Genomic DNA, 26,616 nt, shown 5'->3' with positions numbered 1-26,616 from the left:
CCCATTGCCTAGGTTGCATTTTTCTAGAATTCCTATATATATATATTTTAGATCTTTTTTGTCTTTTGTGATCCAGCTTCTCTTTTATATTTTTCTTCTCATTACCTCTCAGTGCTGCATTCTGGCTAATTTCCTCAGCTCTATTTTCTGGTTAACCAGCTCTCTTTTGAGCTGTGCCTAATATGCTATTTTATTCAGCCACTGAATTTTTAATTTTAGTGACTACGTATTCAATTTCTAGAAGTTTTAAGGGATTCAAATCTTTCCTTTCCTTCTTATGATTCATAGTCCTTTTATCTATTAATCTTTTAAATACAATTATTTTACTGGAACTTCTGATCGTTCTAGTATCTCAAGTTCTAGTGCATGCAAATTTATCCCATGTGCTACTTCTTGATCATGGTGATGAAAACTTCTGATTGTGACTTCAGTTTCAGAGGTTCTCACTCCATGCCCCACCCTGGGACTCCTATGCAAACTGGCTTACAGAAGGCAAACTGGCTTGAGTGCTTTGTGTTTTCTTCTAGGTACCTCTGATACTGCACCATTTTTAAGTTAATTTATTAGTCAAGTGATTCCTGTGCCAGGCAAGTGGTGTAAATTTGAACACCAAGTTCATGTGAGATATAGGGCTAGGATTTTGGTACCTCATAAGAGAGTTCCTCCAACATCTGCCTACAGAGACCAAAGAGAGAAAAGCTTTGTTTTTATCTTCTTGGGTCAGTGGGTAGATGCCTGTCTTCCCTAGTTTCTGCCCATTTCCATCTTTTTGAAGGTATAGCCCTTGAAGTGTGCTGGCTTTAAGTAGGGGACTCTTTCCTACCTTCTCACCTTTGGAACCCAAGGTCTATTCTTCTGACTCAGTGGGAACTTGAAGCCCAAGCCCTCAGACTTTTATTTTCCGTATTGAAAACATATGACTCTTTAAACCCCTGTGATCACCTGGCTTTTAAATGGTACATTTAATTGAGCTGCCTGAGTAGAATTGACCGTTTTGAATACTTGCTGCACAGTTGTTATCTAGGGATTTGTTTTCCTTGCTTTCTTGGTTAATTCATTTTTTAAAAGAAAATTATGAATTACTGTTCTATGAATTGCACATTTTTCTGCAGTACTCCCTCAAACGATTTTTTTTCCCCCAGAAAGGGTATATGGGAGAAAAACGTTTTGAGATTTCCTCTCTTAAAACATCTTCAGTTCCCCTTATGTTTGATTGATAGTTTGACTGGGTATGGAATTGCAGTCCAAAATTTTGCAGGAGCAAAATTGCTCCGTTCTTGGTGGCATGGACTCTACCTCTGATCCCTCCACTGAAGGATGAGATAATTAAGGGGACTGATAAACCAAGGTGTGTGATGGTGCTGGCAGAGGTCCTGGCTGGCAGATGTCTGGCTTAGGTCTATCTAGTCGCAGGGCAAATGACTTACTGTGTCAGTGACTTATTGAGGGTGTGCTATAAGGAGAAACCATAGGAAAGTCAGGGAAGCAGGATATGGTGTTGGACACTAACCAATGACATGGCTCCAGCCTCAGACTGTTCCTACGGGATCTCTGCAGTGTGAGTGACACCACTGAGCTATCCCATTCTAAAGCAAAGGGGCTCAGGTTGTGTACCTCTTATCAATCAATCTTGGCTCTAATCCAAGATATCTGTCGATCTTAGAAGAAGAAGATGTCTGTTGTCCTTAGCAGAAGAGGACTTTTGGGTATACAGATGTGTTCACAGAGGAAAGGCCAGGCGAGGACATGGCTAGAAGGTGGCGTCTACAACAGCCTGCCCCCAGGAAGGAAGGTGTAAATTCCCAGGGGAGGGCAATCCTCTGGGCAGAGCAGCTATGAGTTTAATCATCACAGCAGCTGGGGGTGGGGGCTCTGCAATAGACCTCTGGGTGTGGTGACAACAGTGTTATTTCAACATTTAATAAATGATTGTGCCTTTTGCTCTTCTCTCCCTAGCGGTGCCCTGTCTGGGAATATATGCTATTGCGAACAGTAGAGAATACATGATGCCTGTTCTGGAAAAATGGGCCTCATATTAGTCAACCATAGAAGAGACTGCAGATTCCTGTTGTGGATGTTACTGGGAATGCCAGAAGAACATGACATGCCTGTGTCACATTCAGGAGCTTGGGGGCTCTAGGTTGGAGAGTTGAGACAGTTCCCATCTGACGATGAATTGGATGAGTGGTAGGCACAGTGAATACTACAGAGGAAGAATAGGGAGGTAAAGTAGGGGAGACCTAGGGACAAGACCAGAAGAGAAGTTGAGTCCAGGTGGAGGAAGGCCTTAGACTGTGAGCAACAAGGCACTGCTGATGAAGCCAGCCAGAAGGAAAAGATACACAGTCCCAAAACCATTAGAGAAAACAGTGGCCAAAATATTGACCAACTGCTAGATGTTCCTAAAGGAGTCAAGAAATCAGTGTGGACTTCCAGGGTCTGGGAGGTCTTCTGGGGACACCAGGATCTGAGCAATCTCTAGGGGATGATGAGGACTTGGGTTGGGGAAGAAGGGATGGGGAGGGCATTTAGTCAGAGGGAGCAGTACAGGCAAAGGCAGGAGAGGGGGCCGAGCTCAGCATCCTTAGAGCATCACCTGGGGCTGCTCTGTTGGGCGGTAAGTGCCATCTTGCCACCAAGGAGGGGGTTCCAGGGCCCAGAGGAGCCCTCACGGAGACCTGAATCCTGCCGCCATGCCCCCAGCAGAGTCCCCCATGTGTCCTAAAGGGCAAAATTGTTTTTCATATTTAAGTTAAAAATGGATAATTCCATGGGGCTATGAGATCACCTGGAAGGGAAGGGAACACCCCAAGACCAGGGAGCTGGAGAGCTTTGGGTCTTTGTGCTGCCAGGACCTGGGAATTCAGAGACCAGTCCAGGGAAGCAGCAAGATCACCACTCCTGGAGGGGTCCTACAGTTTTCCCTCCTCAGGAGAAGATGACACGCACTGGGGGGAAGTCTAGGTGTGTAGCATGGATGGGGGTAAGATTTGCCAGCCACAGGAGAGGTCCCAATTTCTGGTAAGTGGCCTGTCTTTGGACTTGTCCTCTGAGGTGGTTTTCTCTGTGGCTCCATTCCCTCTTGCTGCGTGAACACGTCCATATCCTCTGTGTTACGGGCTGAGTTGTGTCCCCTTGTATTCGTCTGTGGAAGCCCTAGCCAGCAGGACCTCAGAATGTGACTGTATTTGGAGATAGGAGATTAAGGTAAAATGTGGTCATACAATTGGGCTCTAATCCAAGATATCTGTCGATCTTAGAAGAAGAGGATGTCTGTCGTCCTTAGCAGAAGAGGACTTTTGGGTATACAGATGCGTGCACAGAGGAAAGGCCAGGCGAGGACACGGCTAGAAGGTGGCGTCTACAAGCCAGGAAGGGAGGCCTCAGGAGAAACCAGCCCTGCCAACACCTTCCCACCCTCTCTGCTTGGCTTCTTTCTGCTCTTCCATCAGGATTTCCCTGCAATGAGATCTCCCGGGAGAGCTCCCCATTTCTGGGCTCCCTCAGCCCTCTCGCCTCCCTTCTCAGAGCAGTGACCGGTCCTGGGGGCAGGATCTCTTGGTCACTTTCCCCCAAGCTGGCTGGTGTTCTGCTTGGGAGGGGCTGACTTCTCCATCCCTGTGTAGCACAGGCCTGGCCCAGCCCTGGGTGAGCGCATCCTGCATTGGCTCAGATGTGTTGATGGCTTCTCCGGCAATCGGTGCCTTTCCTAGTTGCCTGCTGTGCCTTTATGTGTGCTGTGCTTTCTGCTGCTTCCAGTTTGACTCCTGCTCATCCCTGCAAGGCCTGCATTGGTGTCACCTGCTCAGAAGCCTCCTCTGTTGGGTTGGTGCAGCACTCCCCTCTACTTCCACTACAGCCCACAGGCCCCTCTGTTTTTGGCACTGTGTGTCATGGCTCTTTCTGCCATGCCAGGAACTCTCTGCGAGAGAGTGTGGTCTTCCTCATCTTCGTGGAGTCATCTGTTGTTCACTGCACGGGATGAGCTGCCCAGGGGAAGGGATGAAGTCAGGAAAGAACTGGCCAGTCTGTAACCAGAACTGAAAGGAAATTCGAGAGTTCAGAAATTCTTGGGTTTTCTGGGTTAGAAAATAAAACTATTTCTCATCTTTAGCTTCTCCCAGAGCAAGAGCAAGACACAGCCCTGGTAAGAATTCTAAAAGTATGAAGGTGGCACTTTAGTGAGTTCCTCACCGGGGACAGAAGGGCTCCTAGCAAGACAGAGGGCACGGTCTCACTGAGCCCCATGCTGCCCAAGTACTGGAGTGCAGTCTAGACAGCAGGGCATGCCTCGCAAGGAAGCTGTGGGCATGCTTGTTGGCATATGGAGGGAGCCACAATCAAACCCGTGGAAAATCCTCATGTCTGAGAGAGCTCTGTTGGCAAAAGTGCTGCCAGCCTAAAAGAGATGGCAATGGTTCAAGATGTCAACAGATCTCTGGGTTCCTGATTTGCTTCAGGGCTGTAGAAGCACATGTTCCCCACTGCCCCCATCACACAGGATTGGGAGGATGCTGGAGAAGGAAGGAGCTTCCCTGGAGTGGACCCAGGAGTTGGGAGAGTAATGGCAGGGATGCTGTCCCAGGGAGCAGATCCAGGATCTGATCAGAGGGTAGTCCCTGCCCTTAGGGTGTTGGGGCCTGACAGTATTTTCCCAGAAGTGTTTTGAATTTCTCTGGACAGTTGTAGTTCTTGGTCTCTGGATAAAGAGGAGTTGTGGACTTGCCATATGCACATGACCCTGGACCTCAAGGCTGACGCTGCGATTGGGTGAGGCTTCTAGAGAGTCTTGGGAAAGGCATGTGTGTGTTCAGCATGTGCACAGGAAGGGATAGAGCAGACTGTGGGAATTTAGATTATTATTCAGCAAGCATTGGCTCCCTCTCTCTCCTACTAGAGACAATATATTTCCCACTCCATGGATATATGCTGACCTTGGCCACAGGACTTGCGTTACCTGATGGAATGTTGGCAGTTCATGGATGAGAAAGGCTTGAAATGTGCTTGTGGTGTTTGGTTTGTCTTCTCGCCATCTTCACTTCACCTGGTCTTTCCCTTGGGTTGCTGTTGTCCCTTTCCTGGATTAGATTTGAGACCAAGCCATAGGGACAAGTCAACCCTAGCCAGACCCACAGCTGAGCCAAGCCCATCCTAGATCAGTGGCCTTTCCTAACTAACCAGCATCTTGTGAGTGATGCATGGGCAATGATGTTTTCAGTGACAGAGTTTGGAGTGGTTTGTTATGCAGCTATAGCTGACTGATACACCTTCCTTCTAGGGAGAATAGGTGGCAAACAAAGAAATCATAGCCAGGCCTGTTTTCTGGGCTGGGTGGAGCAGCACACAAAACAGCACATAGTCAAAGCAGGCAGAGCTGTGGCCCTCAATCCTTGAGCAAGCATCCATCTCTCAGCTTTCACTTGGCCTCTCTAGGCTCCAGTCTGAGTCCCTGCAAGCTGTTCTGAGAATAATGAAAAAGGAGAAGGATGACAGGGCCATGGGTTCACAAAAATACCCTAACAGGATCATTTCCCTTAAATGAAGATGGAATGTGCCTTGTTCTTTTCAATTACAGGATAATAAACATTCTTTTCTCCTGATCGGCTTTCCTAACTACAGGCAATGCCATTAACTGTAAAATGCCAAACACGGACTCGATGTACTGTCCCCATTACATTACTATTAAAGCTACCATCAGACGGTTATTGCCAGTGTTAGTTTTGAGCTACAGAAGGGAGATTTGATTTATCGAAAAATCCCACACCCATGTGACAGATTTATGGGACCTCAGCAAATGTTCTTTTAACGAAAATTGTAATTTTAAATACTCCTCTGAAAATGGTGTCATTAAATCTTATGCCAGCCCATGTATTTAAACAAAATTCAAGTGGGTTTATTGTCTTCTCTTTCCTTTGATAATTAATCAGACAAAAGTTGATCTCTAAAATGGAGTTAGCAATTGCCTTGAAAAATACAAATTCTTGATTCTTTTTCCCAATCTGGCTGTCCCCATCTGCCCGTTGCCTCTGACTGGGTCCTTACAGGGCCAGCAGTGATTTTGCTTAAATAAACGTAGTGTAAGTGGGACTTTTTACATTGTCTGATCACATTGCAGTGTGCGTAGTTCTCCTGTGTCTCCTCTACTAGCCTGTGAACTCTACTGGGGCAGGAATGAGATCGTGTTTGTGTTTGTGCCCCTAGTGCCTCCAAGGGTGCTTTACACAGATGGGTGCTCAATTGTTGATTAGGACTGAATTGCAGGAGTTAATCTCCCAAGGCCTTTGGGGAATGGAAACCCCTGATGCATGATTCAATCACATCTGTGCAAATTCAGCACAATTGCTATCGGCGCCCACTTACCATAATGAAGGGTGAGCGTTGGAGTCAAGCACGTGCATGGCAAGTCAGGGTAAGGAAGACGCAAGCAGAGGTCCTGCTCAGGAACGTGGGCTCTTCCCTGCTGTTACCCTGTGTCCCAGCCTGACTGGTGAAGACACAAGTGGGAGGCCCTGTTGTCAGGGCTACAGCATTAGGTGGGGATGGAGAGCGAGAACATGCTCTCCCTCCACCCTGGATGACCCCACATTACCACTGGCTTGTTCACATGTCTTCCTCTTTTGCCACCAGAAAAAAGCAGCATGAAGTCCAGAGGCTCTTCATGTCCATTTTGAGCTTGGCCCAGAAGCCATTCATGATTCTCTCAACCCACTGATGTAGTCCTTCCCTGGATTCTTACAGAACTCAAGTTAGGTCTTGGTGAGACGTTGATTATAAAATCACTCAATGCTTGCTCATATCTCTACACTTTCTTCTGACTGAATTAGACTGTAGCAACAGTTTCTGGTGTCCTTCCTGCATCTTCTGTCAGTTATCTGTGAGAGGAGTGTGTGGGCTTTGGAATGGGACAAGCCCGTGGTCTCCCCCTAGCTCTGCCACCTGCCTGGATTTCCAGAGCTGATAAGTTCCTGAGAGCTGGGGCCCTATGGAAAGACCCTCAGTAGGGTAGATAGAGAATCCCTAGGTTTGGGGCTGCCCAGACATGGTCACTTACTGCTAGAGCTTCAGGGCAAGAGATGTGACGCAGGCCTGGTGACCTGGCTCATGGGTGGAGGTTTCTGTGAGCTGACGTGAAGCTGGAGTGCTGGGCAGGGAGCTGCAGTATCATGCTGCTCTCACCTGGAGACTGCAGTCCCCGGGAGCCAGCCCACCACCACAGCTTTTCTCAGGTGGTCTTTGGGAGTAAACTCAAAGGGTGAGGGTGTGGTGGGGTGAGGGAACAAAACACCTCCAAACCTTGAATGAGTCTAGCTCATTCTTCTTCAGTGCTTAATGCTAATGTGTGGCTGGGTGAGCCTCTGCTGCCAACTTCTCAGAGTCCCAGTGAGTCTTCTAGCAGCCTGGCTCTGATCAACACAATGGCCGTCCTCTCCTTTCCCTGCTATCTAGGACAGAGGGAGATGGTCCCACATCCAAGAGTTTTGTTGGGCCCCTCCGAGTTGGGGTTTCAGAGCCTGGCTGGCTGCTTTTGTAGCTCCAAGTGGGCATGAAGAACCTCTGGCCTTCACACTGCTTGAGATGGCATGGCTTGGAGGTGGGGGAGGTGGGCTTAAATAGAATATCCTGGAGGCCATTGGTTTGGATTGAGTTCCTGCCCTAGGCTCCACAGATGGGACCAAACCAGAATGGAGTCACTTGTGCTAGGTGCCACGTCATAAAACTGAACTTGGAAATGGGCCAGTTTTTTTAAATTAGGAAAAATTCATCACAACCAATTAGAAGGGGCCTGGTGTTCCCGAGCTGCAGGCAACATAAGGAAGTCCCTCTCTTTTAATCCTGTTAGGAAAGTCACTTCGAAAGCGCCCATCTTTTGTTCTCTGTGTCTGCTTCCCTCTACCCTTTCTGTCTGTAAAACCTACCTGCTCTGCTCAGCTCAGTGGAGCATCCATTTCATACATAGGATGCTGCTTGATTTATGAATTGCTAAGAAAAGCCAATTAGATCATTAAACTCATTTTGTTGAAATTTTGTCTTTTAACAGTGGGGAGAATGAACAAAAAGAAACAGCCTTTCAAAATAATCAAATGTACTAACTCCTGGGTAGAGCAGCTTTGTGCGTTTTGGGGGAGTTGGGAAAATGATTTTTGTCTTGTTATTGCTTTATGTGAGGAGTACAAACTCAAGGGCCATCAGCAGCTGAGTAAGGAATCATACCGAGTTGGTAGGGACAGCCCTGGGAAAGCCAGTCTGGCTTCAGAGGGTGGGGGCTCCTGAGGTCTGGCTGCCTTTGCATCCTCAAACATAGGATCCCAGGAAGATCCTGCATTCTGTGCTTTAAAAAATGTTTAAAATCAGGATTTTAGTGTGGAATATCCCACATTTTAAAAGCTGGAAATCAATTAAAAGCCATCTTTGGACCTAACAAAACATATCTGCAAACTGGATTTGATTTCAGGCTGTCAGTGCATTTTGCATGAATGACACTGCCCATGACGGGGGTATGGGGTGGGGAAGGCAAGGGAGGAGATGAAGAGATGGAGGGAGAGGGGAGGGAAAGGGAGATGGAGAGAAGGATTACCTGCTCATACCCAGGAGACTAAAGGGGAATAGAGGGTGTGTCTCAAACTTATCGGTGGAGAGAGCTTCAAGTGGGTTGAACTTGAAGTGCTGAACTCCAGCCTAGACTCTGGCCAGAGGCCCCTGCGCATATCCCAGGCCTGGAAAGAGGACTGTCTGGTAGGGAGATGGGGCTTTGTGGGCAGGGGCTGCAGCTTCCATAAACATGGCTAGGTGGTTGACAATTTGCGTTATAATAAGGAGCTATGTGAGATGATGGTTATGTTACTCTGCTTCACCAGAGTACCCATCTACATGTGTCCTATAACATCATGTTGCATGCCTTAAATATACACAATAAGATTTATTTCTAAAAAGAGGAGCTGGGGCCTGTGGCACCCCGGAGACCCTGGGGAAAGGCTTATCTTTTGGAGTACTTTGCCCTTAGATCATGAGAAACAGTGGCCAGTGAGAAATTGCCCCCAACTTCAGCTTCCAAAAGGGAGGTGGTCTTTTTTTTTTTTTGAGACGGAGTCTCGCTCTGTCGCCCAGGCTGGAGTGCAGTGGCGTGATCTCAGCTCACTGCAAGCTGGGAGGTGGTCTTTAAAAGGGATGAAAGCAGCCCATTGGCCTTCAGGAGGGTAAGACCACTTCCTCGGGGTGTGGAGAGGAACAGTGAGATAAGGTATGGGAGAGTGTCCGCCTCTCTCGGTTCTGCCGGCTGATGCGCCAGGCTCCAAACTGGAGAAAGAGTAGCCTGGCCCTGCCCTCCAGGGCTATACCCTCCAGGACAGGCCTGTGAAGGGAACTTCTGTTCTGTGTTCACCTTGGGAATGGAGCCAGCCACAGTCACTGCACAGGAGTGTAGCCCTTGGTAATGCCTGGTCATTTCTAAGCTGTGTGGGTTGTGGGGTGTGCAGCCCTTTTGCTTTTGCCCAGACACACTTTCTGTCATGGGCAGATGCTATGGGAGATCCACTCACAGGTCCCTCTGCTGCAACCCAGCACAGACCCAGGGGTCCTGCAGCCTCAGGGGCAAAGCACAACCCAGGTTACAAAGGGGTAAGGCAAGGCCCACCACCTACCCGGCCCACCCACTCTCAGGGCACTTGAACTGGAGCAACCAGAATATTTGCAAGGCCCTCAAAATGCCCCCTGCTATGAGAAGACCCACTGGTTTCCAGCTGCCTATTCCCTCTGATCTGAAGCCACTGCTGGGGTTCGGCCTTGGAGACATTAGACCTTCAGACCTTCAGATTTTCTCACCAACAGCTACAGCCTGGCCCTGGCTCTGAGGGGTTTACATTTCTTTTCTCCGAGTGTAGTTACAAAGTTCCCAATCAGAAAGTGTTTCCTGCTTAACTCTCTCCTACACATTCATGTTCCTTTAAAAATGGGGAGGAAAGGGGCCCTTGGATTCCTCCTCTCCACCCACTGCTGGGCAGCGGGTCTGTTTTGGCAGTCACAGCTTTGCAGGCAACAGCAGCTGGTTGCCATGGGCACAGGAGGTCACTGATTCCAGGGAATGCTGGGAAAGCCATCTCAGTGCTGCCTCTTCACCTGTTTTCCTCCCTCTGCCCACGGTGAACTCTGGGTGTGCCTGACTTGGGTGTGCATTGTTTCCATGCTATCCGTGTGGCTTTGCTTCCTTTGTCTGTATCCTCATATGATGGGAGGTTCTGCTTTGGAAAGCTGAGCACTAAGCTCAGGCCTAAGGAGAGGGCAGCACTGCCACTGTTGGAAGTCTTCCAGGGCTAGAGAAGCTGGGTGGAGTCTCTGGGTTGCAGTCCAGCTTTAGCTTCTCTGATGAACATTTACAAGAGCCCTTGAAAAGAACAGGATCCAAGTCTTTGCTATTGTGAATAGTGCCTCAATAAACATATGTGTGCATGTATCTTTACAGCAGCATGATTTATAATCTTTTGGATATATACCCGTACCCCAGAACATAAAGTAAAATAAAAAGAAATATGCAATCAGGGTGCTATAAACTTTTAACAAGTTAGTGATGGAAAATATTTCTAAAAAATAAAGTCTTCTCCTATTAAAAAAAAAAAAAAAAAAAGAATGGAATCTGGTCGGGCTGTAGCCTGTGGCTGTAATGCAGTTTGAATGTTTGTACCCTCCAAATCTCATGTTGAAATGTGATCCTCACTGCTGGAGGTGGGCCTAGTGGGAGGTGTTTGGGTCATGGGGGCGGATCCCTCACGAATGGCTTAGTGCCATCCTCACGGTAATGAGTTACTGACAGATCTGACTGTTTAACAGTCTGGTGCCTGGCTCCTTTCTCTCACTCCTGCTGCTGCCATGTGACACGCCTGCTGCTCCTTTGCCTTCTACCATGAGTGGAAGCAGCCTGAGATGCTCACTAGATGCAGATGTTAACACCATGCTTCTTGTAAAGCCTGCACAACTGTGAGCCAAATAAATCTCTTTTTAAAATAAATTTCCCAGTCTCAGGTATTCCTTTTTTTTTTCCCCCTAAACAAAATCTTTCTCTGTCACCCAGGCTGGAATGCAGTGGTGTGATCTCGGCTTACTCCAACCTCCACCTCCCAGATTCAAGCAATTCTCCTGCCTTAGCCACCCAAGTAGCTGGGATTACAGGCTCCCACCACCATGCCTGGCTAATTTTTGTATTTTTAGTAGAGACAGGGTTTCACCATGTTGGCCAGGCTGGTCTTGAACTCCTAACCTCAAGATCCGCCCGCCTCGCCCTCCCAAACTGCTGGGATTACAGGTGTGAGCCACCGCGATACAGCCAACCAATGGGCATCTGGCAGAAATAGAGTCAGAAGGAGCCTGCCCTTCCATAGTGCCTCCTTCTCAGCCCACCGCATGCCTCTTCCAGGGCTCCACCTCCGGGCAATGTGTCAGAGCAGAGCCTGCTTCTGTGGGCTGAGACAGTGCCCTCGGCTGATCCCCGCAGCAGGCATGGAGGAAACGAGAAAACTTCATCAGCACATGGAACAGACAGGCAAATCCACCCAGTGATCTAGGCTTGAGTCACCCAGACCATTTGTCTGGAGGTTGAAAAAAACCCCACAGATGGTACAGTGGCAGTGTGGATCTTGGTGGTAACAGCCATCAGCACGTCTTCCCTTCAGTCATCGCTCTGGCATGAATGGGATGTCCTCCGTATCTGCCACATCATTTATCCTGGGGTCTTTAATTGTTTCTCTCCTGTTGGGTTCTCCTCCACCTTTTTTTAGTTTCCTTTTTTCTTGGCATTCATTCTCATGTGGTGGAATACATTCTCCAGCTTTTTATCTTTTGAGAAAGGGTCTGCTAAATGTATATTTTTTGAAAAGTGCACATCCGACAATGATTTTTCCCCACTCAACACTCATACGTATGGTTTGGCTGAATATAGACTTCTAGGTTGAAAGTGATTTTCTTTCAGAATTTTGAAGGCAACCCTTTACTGTTTTCTTCCTGTGTTACTGGTAAGAAGTCCAAAGCCATTTTGACATATGATCTTTTGTTTGGGCTGTTTTTTTCTTTTGGGTATTTTTTTGACTTTTTTCTTTGTATTAAGTGATCTAAATCACCACAAAAAAGGAACATGGTAGAGTATGTTTTCATCCACTGTGTTGAGCTAATGGGCAGGTCCTTTTAATGTAGCAATTTATAAACTTCGTTTCTGGGATAGTTTCCTGATTAATTTCATCAATTATTTTCTTCCTTCTATTTTCTCTTCTCTTTCTTTCTGGAATTCCTGTTACTTGCATGTTATATGCCCATTAATTTGCTGTTTTATTTCCTTTTTCCAATGCTTGTCTTTATACTCTCCTGTCTTGGACGTTTCCTTAATCTTATTTTTAATATTTCTATTAAATTTTTCATTTCTGCCATCATGCTTTAATTTCTCAAGAGCCCTATTTTGTACTCTGAATTTTCCTCTTTTATAGCATCCTGTTCTTGTTTCACAGACGCAGCATTTTCTCTTATCTAATTCTGAAGAGATATTAGTTTTATAGCCTTTTAATTTTTATAGTTTTTGTTATCCTGAATGGTCATCTCTTTATGATAAAAAGTGGGAGTCTAAACAGGTGACAGAAGTCTAAGGTCCTGGGCGAGCCTTGTCAACTTGGAGCTTCACTATAGAACTCATTGAGGAGCCCTTGTTGAGAGTATATTTAGGTCTTTCTTCTCGGACTGTGTAGATTCCACAGAGAAGAGTTCTTCTGTTCCTTTATGGAGAGCTGTTTTAAAATATGGATTGGAGGCCAGGCGTGGTGGCTCATGCCTATAATCCTAGTACTTTGGGAGGCCGAGGTGAGTGGATCACCTGAGGTCAGAAGTTCGAGAACAGCCTGGCCAACATGACAAAACCCCGTCTCTGCTTAAAAAAAAAAAAAAAAAAAAAAAAATTAGCCAGGCATACTGGTGTGTGCCTATAATCCCAGCTACTCGGGAGGCTGAGGGAGGCGAATCGCTTGAACCTGGGAGGCTGATGTTGCAGCGAGTGGAGATCGTACCACTTCACTAAAGTCTGGCCAACAAGAGTGTAACTCTGTCTCAAAAAAAAAAAAAAAGGATTGCATTATTTTCAGGTGTGGTGAGGCCAACAGATCAGGAGGCAAGACGTGCCACATAGGGAAGCACCAGGGTGGGTCAGGAGGCAGAGAGAATGAAGGGAAAATGTGGGCAAGAACCCTTATTGTGGTTTCTGTGGGAAAGAATGGGCGAGACGGTGTAAGAGGGTTTAGCAATGGGTAGTTTGAATAATCTCAGCCACCTCTGCTGTCGAGGGGCTGAGCCCACTTCTGGTCCCTGGTGCTGAGAGTATCACAGTAGGTGGGTAGTGGCCTGGAGTGTGAGAGCCCCATAAAGGAGGTGGTTGGGGTTATAGGCTCTGGATTGGTTGGTTTGCAATGGAAAGGCACACCCCCAGGCGAGTGTGAGATTGCTTGCAATCTCTAGGAGTTAGCTAGCCCTGGGAGGCGTGGGCCTTCTAAGGTCAGCAAGGCCCCAGATGTCAAAACATCAGAATGCAGAATATAAAAAGAGATGGTTCATGCAAGGGTCAGAGTCCCACTGCTGACATTCTGGATACAGAGGGCGAGGGGCCTCTACATTAATCATGCCACATGCATACAATCACCCAGACAGCTGTTTTTGATCCAATATTCACACTTTTGCCAGTGTCTGGCACCCCCACTACAGGCTTCTATGGAAGGGGAGGAAAGGCAGTTTCCAGGGGCACAAAGTGGGTCAGGGGTTTCTTATGCACTCCCCCAGCCCTTTCCTTTAGACTACCCCTGCCTGCCCACAGCACAGAAGACCTTGGCACTGCCGGCCCCTGAGGAATTTGAGCAGTGGTGGATGAGGTTGGGAGCATGGGCAACTCTGGCAGGGTGGAGAATTTTATCAGTGTTATTGTTTAAAACTGTCCATGTGCGGTGATAAAAGCAGCAGACTAATTGGTCATCGGTTTTATTCTTGCTTTACTTTTTCTATACATAATGCACGCTCCTACCGCTTGCAGTAGGGGCCGATGGCTTCCGCTGTTGTCCCTGTCCCTCCCCTGTGGCATGTGACTGCCCTTCAGGATTCTGCAGCATCACTTGGGGTGGGTCTCCTTTTCCTCTGTTGCTGGCTTTGGATCTGACTGTCTTGGGTCTACTAATTCAGCCACCTCCAGCTATTGAAGTTTAATTGCTGCTGTCTTCTCTCCTGTTCTCCCATCTCTGTGGGTTTATGATTTTAACAAATCCTTTAATATAGTTTTAATGGAATTTCAGGAGGGAGAAAAATTAGATAAATACATTCAATCCTCCATCAGAAACCAGAAGACTCTTTAAGAATTATTTTCATAAACATCCTCATAACCATAATGCTTCTCTGGAGCATTCTGGATCCACAGAACCTAAGCCAGAAGGACCCCAGCGTATGAAGATTTTTAAGTTACAGCAGTTGAAATTTCCTACCCATCCATTGAATCCTGCTGACTTGTTCACTAGGCCCCTGGTGTGAAGAGGTGGTTTGCATGGTGGAGGGGACTTCTGGGACCACAGGTTCATGTGCTTGGAGCATTGCACAGCTCAGAAATGGAGGGTGGTCTTCAGGGGACCCCACCACATTCATCCTCCCCACCCTTTATCCCCTATTTCCATTTTTCTACCATCAGTCATTTAAGGCATATATTGGATCATATTGTTCCCCTGCTTAAAGCCCTCCAGTGCCTTGTCTCACTCAAAAGGTGCAGCTTTCTGACATGAACTATGTAGTTCTGCATGATCTGGGCTGTGGTTCCTTCCCCTCGTCCTCTACTTTCTTCTCCTCCCTCACTCTGCACCCCTCATGGGCTGCCCTGGGCTTGGAGGGCTCGTCTCTGCTCCTCTTCTTGCCTAGCTTCCCCACTCTGGTCTCAGATTGAGCGTCAGCTCCCAATACAGCCTTTCCTGAGCATCCTTCTGTCCGGGCCCTGCCTCCGCTGGGAGTTCCTGCCTGCTCTACGTCAGGCCAAGCCTGGTCTGTGTGGTTTTACCTCAGCTAACATCTGCCCACACGGGAGGGGAGGCAACGTCCAGACTATGGACATTCCCTTGTAGCATGAGAGGAAAGCCCACAAGAATCCCCACATAAGGGATTGACTCAGTTATCTGTAAGGAGATCCAAGAGTGGGCCCAGAAATGTGCAGCTGAAAACTTTGGGGAAGACTCATCAAACGGCCCAGGCGCAGGCCTGAGAGGGTAGCATTGTGAAGTGACTTGCAAAGGTAGACAGTCCTGGGTGAGAACCTAAGCTCTGCTCTTCTTCGTTCTGTACTAGCGTCATTTAAATGTCCTAAGCCTCAGTACCCTCACCTGTAAGTTGGAGATAGAAAGAGCAACGCTTTCATAGTCTGGGATTTGGAGATGACATTGGTGAGAGCTCTCTGGCTCTTCCTGGCACAAAGAAACTCGGTACACGAGCAACCCTTGCCCTCTGGAGGTTCCAGGAAGGTGCAGTTGGTGGGTGCAGAACTGTGGCCTGACCCGGATGGTGGACAATGGTCATGAAAAGAACTGACAATGTAGGTGGAGTGCAGGGAGGATGCACTGGATGGTCCAGAGTAACGGTGCTGGGAATGAGAGGAGGGTTTTAGTCCCCAGGACTGGTAGGGGTTTCTAGAGGAGATGGGCTCAGACAGCCATGGGTACAGGTCCCTGGTGATGTGAACCAGGCAGGCACTGTGCAGGACGCTGTTGCTGGGTTCATCAGCAGAGTAGGGAGTCAGTGATGAGTCTCCACAGCATGTCACAGCTGCTCCCCGGGGACTCCTAGCAGCTTCCTGGCTCACCTCCTTTGGCAAGAGATGCTGCGATCTGCAGAGTGTGGGCTCTGTCTCTGCGTGTCTGCTGGTGCCAGCTTCCAAACTGGCATTTGACAGAGTGGTGCTCCTTTGCCCCACTCCGAACTACAAACAGAAGCGAAAGTCTTTTGAATTCCCCAAGGCAGAGAAAAATACGGAGCTTTCACTGCAAGAAAATGTGATGATATAGTTCTTTCTCTGTTTAAAAGTCTCATCAAGGGGATGGGAGCCTAGTCAGTTTTTACCAGTTAACACCATAGCATGGGAACAGCCTTTCTTCCGGCAGGATGAGACTTACGTTTTCACTTCTCATTAACTTGTCTCATTTCTGCTAAGATTCTATTCCTGAGAATTGCCTCGGTCTCTCTCACCTCCCTGCTTGTAGCAGTTTCAGCAGGAAGTCAGGATACAAGGAGGAAAGCTTGGTGCAAGGTCTTTGGACCTTTGCCTAATCTCTCTGGGTTTTGGTCTGAGATGCGGCATCTATGAAGCGGTACACTCCGGATGCGTTCAGGCCAGCACACATCACCCGCACACACCCACACTTTACAGTGGTTCAGCTGCTGGGGCACACTGCATTCCGACATCTGTCCCAGGTGAAGAGAACCTTCATGGGGGGTTATGCCGAGACTGGGGGTAGTCTCTATAATGTACCTGGCACAGAGCCTGGCAATGGAAGGTGCTCAACAAATGAGTGACTGAAAAGGAGAAATAGAAAAACTGATTTCAAAGAGCAAGGCCCACACTCAAGTGGAATTTTCCATTGCAGACTAGGCAGCGGCCTAGGGGCATAGTGGGATGGGGCCAGCTAGCACCCCTTCAGTTGATAAAAGCGGGCACCCACGGAGGAAATGAACTGTAGTGACTGGGGTAAGGGAGAGGGAAGACTTAATCTTAGTTCCCAGGTTTCAGATGCCATGAAAAAGTCTAGAACGCTCTTTGGAAAAAAGAAGTGGCTGAGTAAGCAATGTTCTCCTTAGCCCCCAATTTCTTCCTCTGCAAAAAGAGGATTGTAATGTATGCTCCTGGTTGGTATAGTTAAATGAGATAAAGTGACAAGTAGCTGAGAAACTAGAAAGCATCTAGGAAGGTTCCTCCCTCTTGTCCAGAAGAGTCTCTGGCTGTGTGTGGTGGAGCCAAGACACGCATGAGGAGTGTTTTTTGAGGAAGAGTTTTGGTGTGACCACAGATAGAAGGGAGGGGCCATAAAGCATGTGTGGAGAACAAAGCCTGGGAGATTCAGCCAAGGCTGGAGTGGGTGGGGAGGAAGGGGAGGGTGGAGTGGGGCAGGTCTCTGGAAGGCAGCCCTGCTAAGAGGCTGAGGACCGTTGTTCAGGCTGCTCCAGACTGGTCAGGCTTGAGGGTACTTGAGACACTTCCAGAGTCCTGATGAATGATCATTTACTAACAAACTCTCTCACTTGTCAGCAGGAACGTTGGTGGCCTCTGCTCATTGGCCAAGAGGAGGACCACTCTGGAATGCTACCAATGAATCTCCCAGAAGTGCATGGGCATGTGCATACACACACATGCACACACACAGATATACATAAAGCAGCCACACCCTATGCCATTGTGACTTTAATTTGCATTTTCTAAATGGCTAATGATGTTGAACATGTTTCCACATGCTTATTTGCCACTTGTACACCCTCTTGTGTAAAATGTATCTTCCTATTTTCTACCCATTTTCTAATTAGATATTTTTAACATTGGCTGTTGCATTTTGAGAGTTCTTTTTATAGTTTAGATATTAGCCTTTTGTCAGAGATGTACTTTGCAAATATCTTCTCCCAGTCTAGAGCCTGTCTTTTCATGGTCTTAACAGGACCTTTATCAGGGCAGAAGTTTTCAGTTTTGACCAAGTTCAATTTATCAATTTTTCCTTTCATGAATTATGTTTTTGGTATCACATGTAAGAACTCCCTTCCTAATCCTAGATTCTGAAGATTTTCTTGTATTTTATTCTAAAAGTTTTATAGTTTTATTTTACATTTAAGTCCATTATCCATTTTGAGTTAATTTACAACAAGTGAAACTTACACTGAGGCTTGCATTTGCTATGGGTGTCCAACTGCTCCAGTCCCATTCGTTGAACAGGAATCTTAAATATTTTTGAAAGCACTAATCAGTCATTTTAATATTAATATCTGATAACTCACTTGTGGTCACTCGTAGGTTTGTTTCTTTTGTCTGTTTTTTCTCTTGATCCTATTTTTCGGGGGTATACCTGTTAATATGTGTTTGGATACTGGACATTATAAAACATCATAGTGACTATAGATGATGGTATTTTCCTTCATAAAGTGTTTATCCTATCCTCCATCAGTGAATGTGGAATAATAGACCCCTTTACTTTGTCAAGGGCTGAATGCCTTGAAACTTAGTTTCATGCTTTGTAGGGACTGGTTTGCCTCTTGTGCACATGCCCACTTTCAGAGTATAGTCTTCCCAACCAATAACCTGGAGTATTTACCAAGGATCATCTTCCTATGTGGGTCAAAAACTCCAATTTTTATTTCCCCAGCATCCAAATCTCTAATCAATTGCATTTCAGATACTGTCTGCTTGGTTTCTTTGTCTTTAGCCCTGTGTTGCATGAGGGTGCTTTGGAGGGAAGAAATAGATGCAGTATGTTTGTTTGACTTTTCTGCACCTCCCTACTTTCAGGTCTCTGAAGCCTTCACTTTCTGTTTCGGCATACTCAGACTCCAAGTATTGTCTCCTCTGTCCCATGAGGTTGCCGAAAGCTCTCCCAAGCTTTGAGGTCATCCTCAGTCGAGCCCCTGCAGTCTCCCTGCTGCTCCGATAGCTCACCCACGCAGAGGGGCACCTGCAGCAGGACACAGGGCTCACTCAGGGCACCCCTTCTCTCCAGGACCTGAATGCTTAGGGCCTGCCTCTTCTTATGGCTGAACACAGCCTTTTTGTTTTGTTTTGTCCTTTTATGTAAGCTATTTCTAGCTGCCCTTGCCTGGAGTGTTAGTCTGCTGTAAGTTGCTCTGTCATAGTTGAAAGAAGTCCTCCAGACTCTGTGTTCTAACCAAGGTTTGCCTGACTCTAAATTTCTTGACCTTTGTATTCCAGCTAAACTTAATATACAGTGTTCATGAAAATACACCCGTAAACAAGGAAACTCTCTGATAGAAGATTCATACACAAAGACAAATACACCAATTCATGCTTCATGTACGTCACACTCAGGGTTTTCTATTTTTACTGCACGCATCAAAAAACAGCCACTCTGGCTACTTTTGAGGTGATGGTCTTGGTCCTAATTTAAATACAAAAAGGAAAACACCATGGCTGACTGGAGGGCCTGGCATCTCCTGTGTCCTGGATGGCGCCGGCCCCCCAGGCATGCGGAAAGAACCACAGTCCCCTGGAGCTATGCCACCTGCCCGGGGGCTCTGACCCATTCATGCAAAATGGCTGCACCTCCACCCTTGCTATATGGCGATGTCCTTGGAGTGCTTTACATCTTCCAAAGCCACGTGACATCTGTGGACTCCCCAGTCCAGTAAAGCAAGAAGGGTGGAAGGGGTGCCTCAGTGGAGCCATGTCTATTCACACCCACCCATCCACTTGGCATCTCTTTCTCGGTCACAGGACTCGCAGCGTGCCACGCCTTCCTGCCGCTCTGGGAGTCTCTGTCAGTTCTTCTTTCTCCTCACTTAGGATCTTACCTCTCACCACATGCTTGCTTGTGTCACCCACTCCAGCCAGACCACAATCCCTGGAGATTCCTGAAACTCTCAAGGTATCTCGGACCTCTGCTCCTCAGCAACGCCAATCAACACACTCCTCTCTTTCTTCCTGCCCTTCTCTGGGCTGTCACATGGGTGTGAGACACCACCTCAGGGAAGCCTTCCTGGATCCTCCAGCTGGGTTAGAGGGAGGCATCTGTGGCTGGGGACCCACCCCTGCCCTCTGCCGTGGCGCTCTCTGCCCTGCTGCCATTTATGCTCTGTTGCTGTTTAGGCCTCTGGCAGTCCTTGGCTGTTTTCCAAGAGGCAGCCCTTACCATGGGGTGGTGCTGCTGAAGTCAGCCTGAGGCCAAGCCTTTCAGGCTGAGCCGCCGGCTCCGAAGAGCGAGCACAAGGAGAGCCTAAGGAGACATGCGGTCTCCTTTTAGGAGCCGGGCTGAGGACCCTGGCAGGGCTTTGGTGGACTGAAGGAGAAAAGGGGAGCGAGGACTTTGGATTTGCACCCGTGGCATGGCCAAATACTGGACAGTAAATATGAGCCAGCAGGTTCCTGGGTCAGGGTACACCAGCCTGGCGAAAGCATCACACCCCCATCTCCTTGTGCTCAGATGGGGAAACTGAGACTCAGAGGGGGGTACCCAGGCCACTCTGCCCTCGTCTCAGGTATTGGAATTAGGTGAGGCCTGGATGAGCCCTTAAAACCATCGTTGTGGGACCAGGACAGGATGATTCTGGAGAGGAAGGGAAGAGTGAGCGGATGGGACATGGCACTCAGGATAACTCGGGAAGAGATCTCACCTCAGCACCCGGCAGGAGACAGACGGCACAGTCAAGCAGGCTATGAGGAGGGGTTTTAATGAAGAGACTCTCCACAAAGGCGTGAGTGTAGGCAAACCACGAGACAGTGCTGTCTCCTAGGCCTCAGAGCTTTGGGGCCCCAGGACCCAGGATGGAGGGTGTCAGGGGAGGGGGTCACCGGCACCCAGAGATGAGTGAACTTCCTGACGGCAGGTGTGGCCTCTGTTCACTTCTGGAAGACGTGCGGGCTGCCCTGTTCCTGCTGAGGGAGAAGCAGCTGGGCGTTTCTACCCTGACCTCCCGCTGCCCTGGCCTTCTCCCTGTCCCTCTAACCTCTTCCTGGAAGTCTCCCCTGGCCAAATCCAACCCAGAGCAGAGAGCAAGGCAGCCATGTTAATGGTCCCTGCGGGTCAGGGCAGGGCGACGAGGGTGAAGGCGGGGTGTGCAGGGTACAGGGACAGCTGGGGGAATAGCACTCTGCGGTGACGGTGGGAGGCCTAGAGCTTTGCCATTTATGTGTCCCGGGTCCCTGGCCCCACTGTGTCTGCATATAAGGGGGCTGATGTGTGGCCTTCCTGAGATTCCCGGCCCTCGATCCCACTCTGCTCTGCACGCCAGACTCCAGGAGGTCAGCACTGGGGTTCCAGGCCCTGCTACTCCCAGGGCACACCCAGCTTTTCCCTCCTGCGAGCCCTAGCATTGGGTCGGGGTCTCCTTTCCCAGTACCTTTACTGCCTCCTTCTTGCTGTGCCAGTAAAGGAAACATCTGGGACAAGACACAGGGTGGAGTCAGTCAGGGAATAGGTGTGTTTTCTCTGGGGATGCTGGGGCTTGGAGAGGTCACTCACCCACCTCCAGTTATGGCCAGGAGCAGAGCACTGCTGAGACTCACAGCCCACAGGGAGATCCGCCAGTTCCTGCCTGGGGTGTGAAAGAGGGAGCCAGGTGTTTGGAGGCCAGGCAGGGCTACCTCGGCTCAGAGACAAGGCCGCCATCCTTTCATTCTTTGGTTTGTTCACTCATGATTTGTTTGCAAACGCTTACTGAGCACGCTGTGTGCCCAGCACATATCTAGACAAGCAAACAATCATGGTGTGGGTTTCAAGGAAAATAGGACAGGAAATGGGAGGGGAAGTGACATGGCTGACTTCCTGGCCATGGATGGCTGACAAGCCTCTGGGGTGGGAGGTGATCAGGGAAAGCTCCTTAGGAAACAGGAGTCTGAGCTGGACTTGGAAACACAAATAAGGGATTAGTTCAAGGGCAAGGCTGTGTCCCCAGCACAGAACATGCTCAAGAACAGAAGCATGGGGCTGCCCGTATGCACTTGGTGTGCCTGGGGAGGAGGGGGCCCCCGAGGAGGGTAGGCTTTATCTAGGGGCATTCGGGAGCCACTGCTGGTTATAAACAGGGAGTGTCACAGGTAGAATTGCTCCTTGAGAAGGAGTTCAGAGTGTGATGTGGCCCAGAGGGACAGGGAGGCTCATGGGAAATGTTGCTGTAAGTTGGATGAGAGATGAGGAGGCCTGAGAGTGGAGGTTAGAACGAAACTATGGGAACACATAGAAGACTTATTTAGCAAGACATGGTGATTCTCCATGCTAAGTGGAGGCAGATTCCTGGTTTAGGAGGCTGAGGGCATGAGTGGGGCCATTTATTGAGAAGGGCCCTGGAGGAAGAGCAGGTGTAGGGGTTCGATGGGATTGGGCATGTTTCACTTTTTCTTTTCTTTTCTTTTTCTTTTTTTTTTTTTGAAATGGAGTCTCGCTCTGTCGCCCAGGCTGGAGTGCAGTGGCGCGATCTCAGCTCACTGCAACCTCCACCTCCCGGGTTCAAGCGACACTCCTGCCTCAGCTTCTCGAGTAGGGATTGGTCATGTTTCTAGGCATGGCATCTCTGAGAACCAAGAGGCCTCCCGGAGTGATGTCCTACAGGCAGATGGCTCCAAGGCTCTGGAGCTTGACATGAGGAGATCAAGAAATCCCAGGAGGTGCTGCCTTCACCGGGGGTGAGGATAGAGAACAAAAAAACCTTGAGTTGGGCAAAAGAGAATGACAGAGACAGTAACGGCTCTGGGAGTGCAGGGCAGGGAAGAGAGAGGCTGGAAAGCGTGGTGGCCACTTACCTGGGCAGAAAGTGGGGTCATTGCAGGAGAGGAAGTAAGTCTTGCAATCGGCACAGCTGGTGACCTTCAGTGTGGACTGTATGTCTATGGGAGGGGAGGGACAGGGACAGGGGCTAGGGGGTGCCAGGTGCCTCTCAACCCTCCCCCAGGCCCAGTGCCCTTGCATACTCACCACAGGACTCATTGCAGGCTGCCAGGGGTGAGAAGGTAGAGAAACTGAGGTGTTGGGGAGGCAGACAGAGCCAAGGGGGTCTGGGTTGCAAGTAGGAGATGGAGCTGGAGAAGGTGTTCATGGGCAGGAGTGGGGCTCCTGGGGATGGTCGAGGGGGCTGCAGAGTGAACTCTGCGTGCCTTCGGTCTTGGCAGGTGCGGAGGGCTGGGCCACGTGCAGAGATTGTCCCCACCCCTTACCCTTCTCCTTTAGCCCATCAGATATCTTATTCAGTCTCGCAGTAAAGAGATTCTTGTGCATGTCGATCTCTTCCAGAAGTACTGTTTTATCTAGGTAGAGCAGGAGGGAACAGATGTTCAGTGTTATAACTTGCTCAAGGTTGGGTTTTCAGACCCTTGTTTCTAAATGGAAGTTCCAGAGAGCACACAGAGACAGATGGCATTCATCTCCCAGCTTCACAAGACCTCCCACCCATGGCCACATGGGCCTCTGAGAGTGGCTTGGAGGGTGGGCCTTTGTCAACCCAAGCCCCAAGGCCCTGGGACTCTTGACTTCCTCACCATCTCGTAATGTTTTAATGGCTTGGTGTACTTGAGTGAAGAATTTGGCTGTTTCTTCTTCCAAATGGTCACGATCTAAGGATGAGATACAGGTAAAAGAGAAGTCAAGGGAGTAAGATCCCCGGTCAGGTAAAGAGGCCAGATCCAATTCCTGATCTCCTGGCTGTGGCTTACCAAGGTACCAGGGTTTGAGAAAATTATTATCCTCTAGGAACAGAGAGTGAACGCTTTGAGAAAGTTCTGTGGGTGGCCCCGGGGTCCCCCAGAGAATCTGAAGGTCGTAGTCTATCCAGGCAGACAGTTCCGGCCAGCAGCGGAGGCAGTTCTTCCCTTCGATGGCGGGCAGCAGACAGATGATCAGGAGAGGCAGCATCTTCTGGGGTCCTCCTACTGTGCCCCAGTGCCCTGCCTGGAAGTTCCACGTGGAACACTGGTGTTCTGTCCCCCTGGGAACCACATTCTCTTGGCAGGACAAAGTGCATTCTGCAGGGCAAGGCAAGGCCCAGCTGTGGAGTCACAGTATGAATCCAAGCTTTGGGATTGGACCTAAGTGGGAGCCTTGGTACATAGTTCCTCCTTTGAACTTGGAGTCACTTGCTCAGCAGGGAAGGTCCTTGTGAGGATAGAGGGACGGCTGCACTGCCTGGTGGTGGGTGCTCAGCTATCTTGACTATGTTCATCTGGTGTGGAAGAGTTTAATACAACTGAAATTTGAGAGGCAGAAAAGAGCAGCACAACAAGAGGGTTAGTTGAGTGAAGAGAATCAGAATCTCTTCACAATTTTCCACAAAGGGTCAACCAAGGAGAAGTTGATGGAAAAAACATGTTTTCATGGCATAGATAAACTGACAGCTGTCTCATGTTTGGTCAAGCCAGAGGGGCTTAGCTTCTAATACCACAGTGCAGGCAAAGAGTATAGACAAGTTCCAGTCAGCATTGCACAGAAGTGCAGACAGAGGAGCCACGTTCAGAGCAGTGGTTCTTTTGTGAAATGCGCCCTGAAAAAAAGCAAAACTCCCTATTCTTTTGTCATAAAGAAATCCAGTGGGATCCTTGTCACTCCTCAGCTGGCAAGCTTTGCCCTTCCATGCCATGATTCTGAGTGCCTTGGGCTGGATCATGGGCAGCTAAGACCACCAGGCATTTAAGGAATGCCTCTAACATGACCAAGAGACAAAAATCATAGCAAGAATTCAAAACAAAGGCAAACAAAAACAGCAGGAAAAAGGAAGAGTACAGAGTTATGACAAGAAGCAGAATAACACTTAGAACCTAGCAAGGCACGGTGGTTCACGCCTGTAATCCCAGCAGTTTGGGAGGTTGAGGTGGGTGGATCACCTGAGTTTGGGAGTTCGAGACCAGCCTGACCAACATGAAGAAACCCCGTCTCTGCTAAAAATACAAAATTAGCTTGGTGTGGTGGTGCATGCCTGTAATCCCAGCTACTAGGGAGGCTGAGGCAGCAGAATCACTTGAACCTGGGAGGCAGAGGATGTGTGAGCCTGAGCCTAGATCATGCCATTGCAACTCCAGCCTGGGCAACAAGAGCGAAACTCCTGTTAAAAAAACAAAAACAAAAAACAAAAAAAAGCTTAGAACCTAATTACAATTAAATTGACAAAATACTGTTTTTCCCAGACAAGAAGAAGTTGCTATGTAAAAGAAAGAGTTATTAGAGACTAAAAATATAATAGCGCAAATTTAAAAATTCCATAGAAGTGTTGGGAGATCATTTCAGAAATCTTCCAGACAGAAATACAAAAAGACAGAGATGGGAAATAGGAAATACAAATACAATACAATTAGATAATCAATCCATGAGGTCCAACATCCAGCTAATACAAGTTCCAGAAAGAAAATGGAGAGGTGAAAATTATTTATAATAGAAGTTGTGTAGGAAGTATATTCAGGAAGAGATTCTATGGTATATACAGAGGGATGTGGCATTGAGGTTTGCTAGAAGAAATAGTTGAGGCTGGCCGCAGTGGCTCATGCCTGTAATCCCAGCACTTTGGGAGGCCAAGGGAGGTGGATCACTTGAGGTCAGGAGTTCAAGACAAGCCTGGCCAACATGGGGAAACCTCATCTCTACTAAAAATACAAAAAATTAGCCAGGTGTGGTGGCATGCACCTGTAATCCCAGCTACTCGGGAGACTGAGGCAGGAGAATCGCTTGAACCTAGGGGACGGAGGTTGCAGTGAGCTGGGATTGCACCACTGCACTCCAGCCTGGGCAATAGAGTGAGACTCTGTCTTAAAAAAAGAGAAAAAAAAAAGAAGGAGAAATAGTTGAATTAATAAATTCAGGCTGTACTAGTCAGGTGACCTCTGCAATGAGAGGGTGATTCCGAGTACTGCAGAGATGTTGCTCTATCCCTGGCTTTGTATGGATCACAGATGAGGAATAAGCCTGTTTTTTGCTCCTAAATCAATATCTCTGGAAAGGCAAGGCCTGGAAGGGCCCCAAAACAAAACTTCCATGTCCTCAAGATGTATCACCCTCTAGGCAATTGGTGTTTGTCACACTAGAAAGCTCACGCAAGACATGGTGTTCAGAATTTTTACTGGAGTTTCATTATGTAGGTGTGATTGACTGAATCACCGGCCATGTGATTGAAGTCGATCTCCAGGCCCTGTCCCTCCCTGGAGGTTGGGCTGATATTCCCTGGTTCAAAGCCCCAACCCTCTAATCACACGGTTAGTCTTTCTCTTGTGGTCAGCTCTTTTCCTGAGTCATTTTGTTAACATAAAAAGATACGGCTAGGTAGGGTCTCACAAGCCCACCATGAATAATAGACCCTCTTATCACTCAGGAAACTTCTGAGGATATAGAGTTTCCCTCTCAGGTACCAGGGACAAAGGATAGCCAGATTCTTTGCCACACAACAATAGCACATAAAGTTCTGATTACCCGTTAACATTTGGGCATGAATTCATTCAGATCTAGGCTTTGTAATGCTTCTTGGTCTCCTGGAATCTTCTGGGAGGATCTCAAGTCCCAGGCACAAGCTTTTGTTTTGCCCATGCTGAGTTGTAGAGATATTAGAATAGAGGCAATTAGAAATCCAGGGACAAGTGGAACATGACAAGGGCATCTATCTTAGCAAATTAACTCATTTGGTTGGTAAAATCATCTTAGAGGTCATTGACCTGCAAATCCTGTCCAGTTATTATAGGTACCTTGTTTGAAAGAACAACATTTGATACATCCAAGAGGCTGGCACCTGGTTGGTCAATGCCTTTATAAAGGGTTGGATTTAGTTGTTTGATTTTTTTAATGGAAAAATTACAAAAAGTTCATCATCAGATAACCTATCATAAATGAAATATTCATTTCATTTTCTTTCTGGTTAAAACTTGTGTCTTGAAATGCTTTGTTGTATCTACTTAGAATGATCAAT

The 26,616-nt window shown here is 48.1% G+C and overlaps 1 protein-coding gene across 1 annotated transcript; it reads right to left on the bottom strand.

Annotated features, from left to right (window-relative positions):
• Positions 1-20,395: 20,395 nt before the first annotated feature.
• On the bottom strand, positions 20,396-23,611 carry TEX51 (testis expressed 51). Its single transcript, XM_023225575.2, has 7 exons — positions 23,444-23,611; positions 23,216-23,290; positions 22,895-22,984; positions 22,484-22,567; positions 21,211-21,279; positions 21,085-21,124; positions 20,396-20,617 (listed from the first exon to the last, which is right to left on the bottom strand). Exons 1-6 carry the CDS (start codon positions 23,586-23,588, stop codon positions 21,087-21,089), a joined length of 501 nt encoding a protein of 166 aa, XP_023081343.1. The 5' UTR covers positions 23,589-23,611; the 3' UTR covers positions 20,396-20,617; positions 21,085-21,086.
• Between the last annotated feature and the right edge of the window lie 3,005 nt (positions 23,612-26,616).

Source organism: Piliocolobus tephrosceles, chromosome 11 (genome assembly GCF_002776525.5).
Source record: "Piliocolobus tephrosceles isolate RC106 chromosome 11, ASM277652v3, whole genome shotgun sequence".
In the NCBI taxonomy this organism is placed as follows: Eukaryota; Metazoa; Chordata; class Mammalia; order Primates; family Cercopithecidae; genus Piliocolobus; species Piliocolobus tephrosceles.
This window is presented reverse-complemented; position numbering and strand designations above follow the sequence as displayed.

Coding starts and splice junctions, on each gene's coding strand:
- TEX51 (XM_023225575.2), bottom strand. CDS start 23,588: ATGCTGCCTCTCCTGATCATCTGTCTGCTGCCCGCCATCGAAGGGAAG. Junction 23,291..23,443: donor ACCCACAGAACTTTCTCAAA/GCGTTCACTCTC, acceptor TCTCATCCTTAG/ATCGTGACCATTTGGAAGAA. Junction 21,125..21,210: donor GCTCCTGGCCATAACTGGAG/GTGGGTGAGTGA, acceptor GTCTTGTCCCAG/ATGTTTCCTTTACTGGCACA.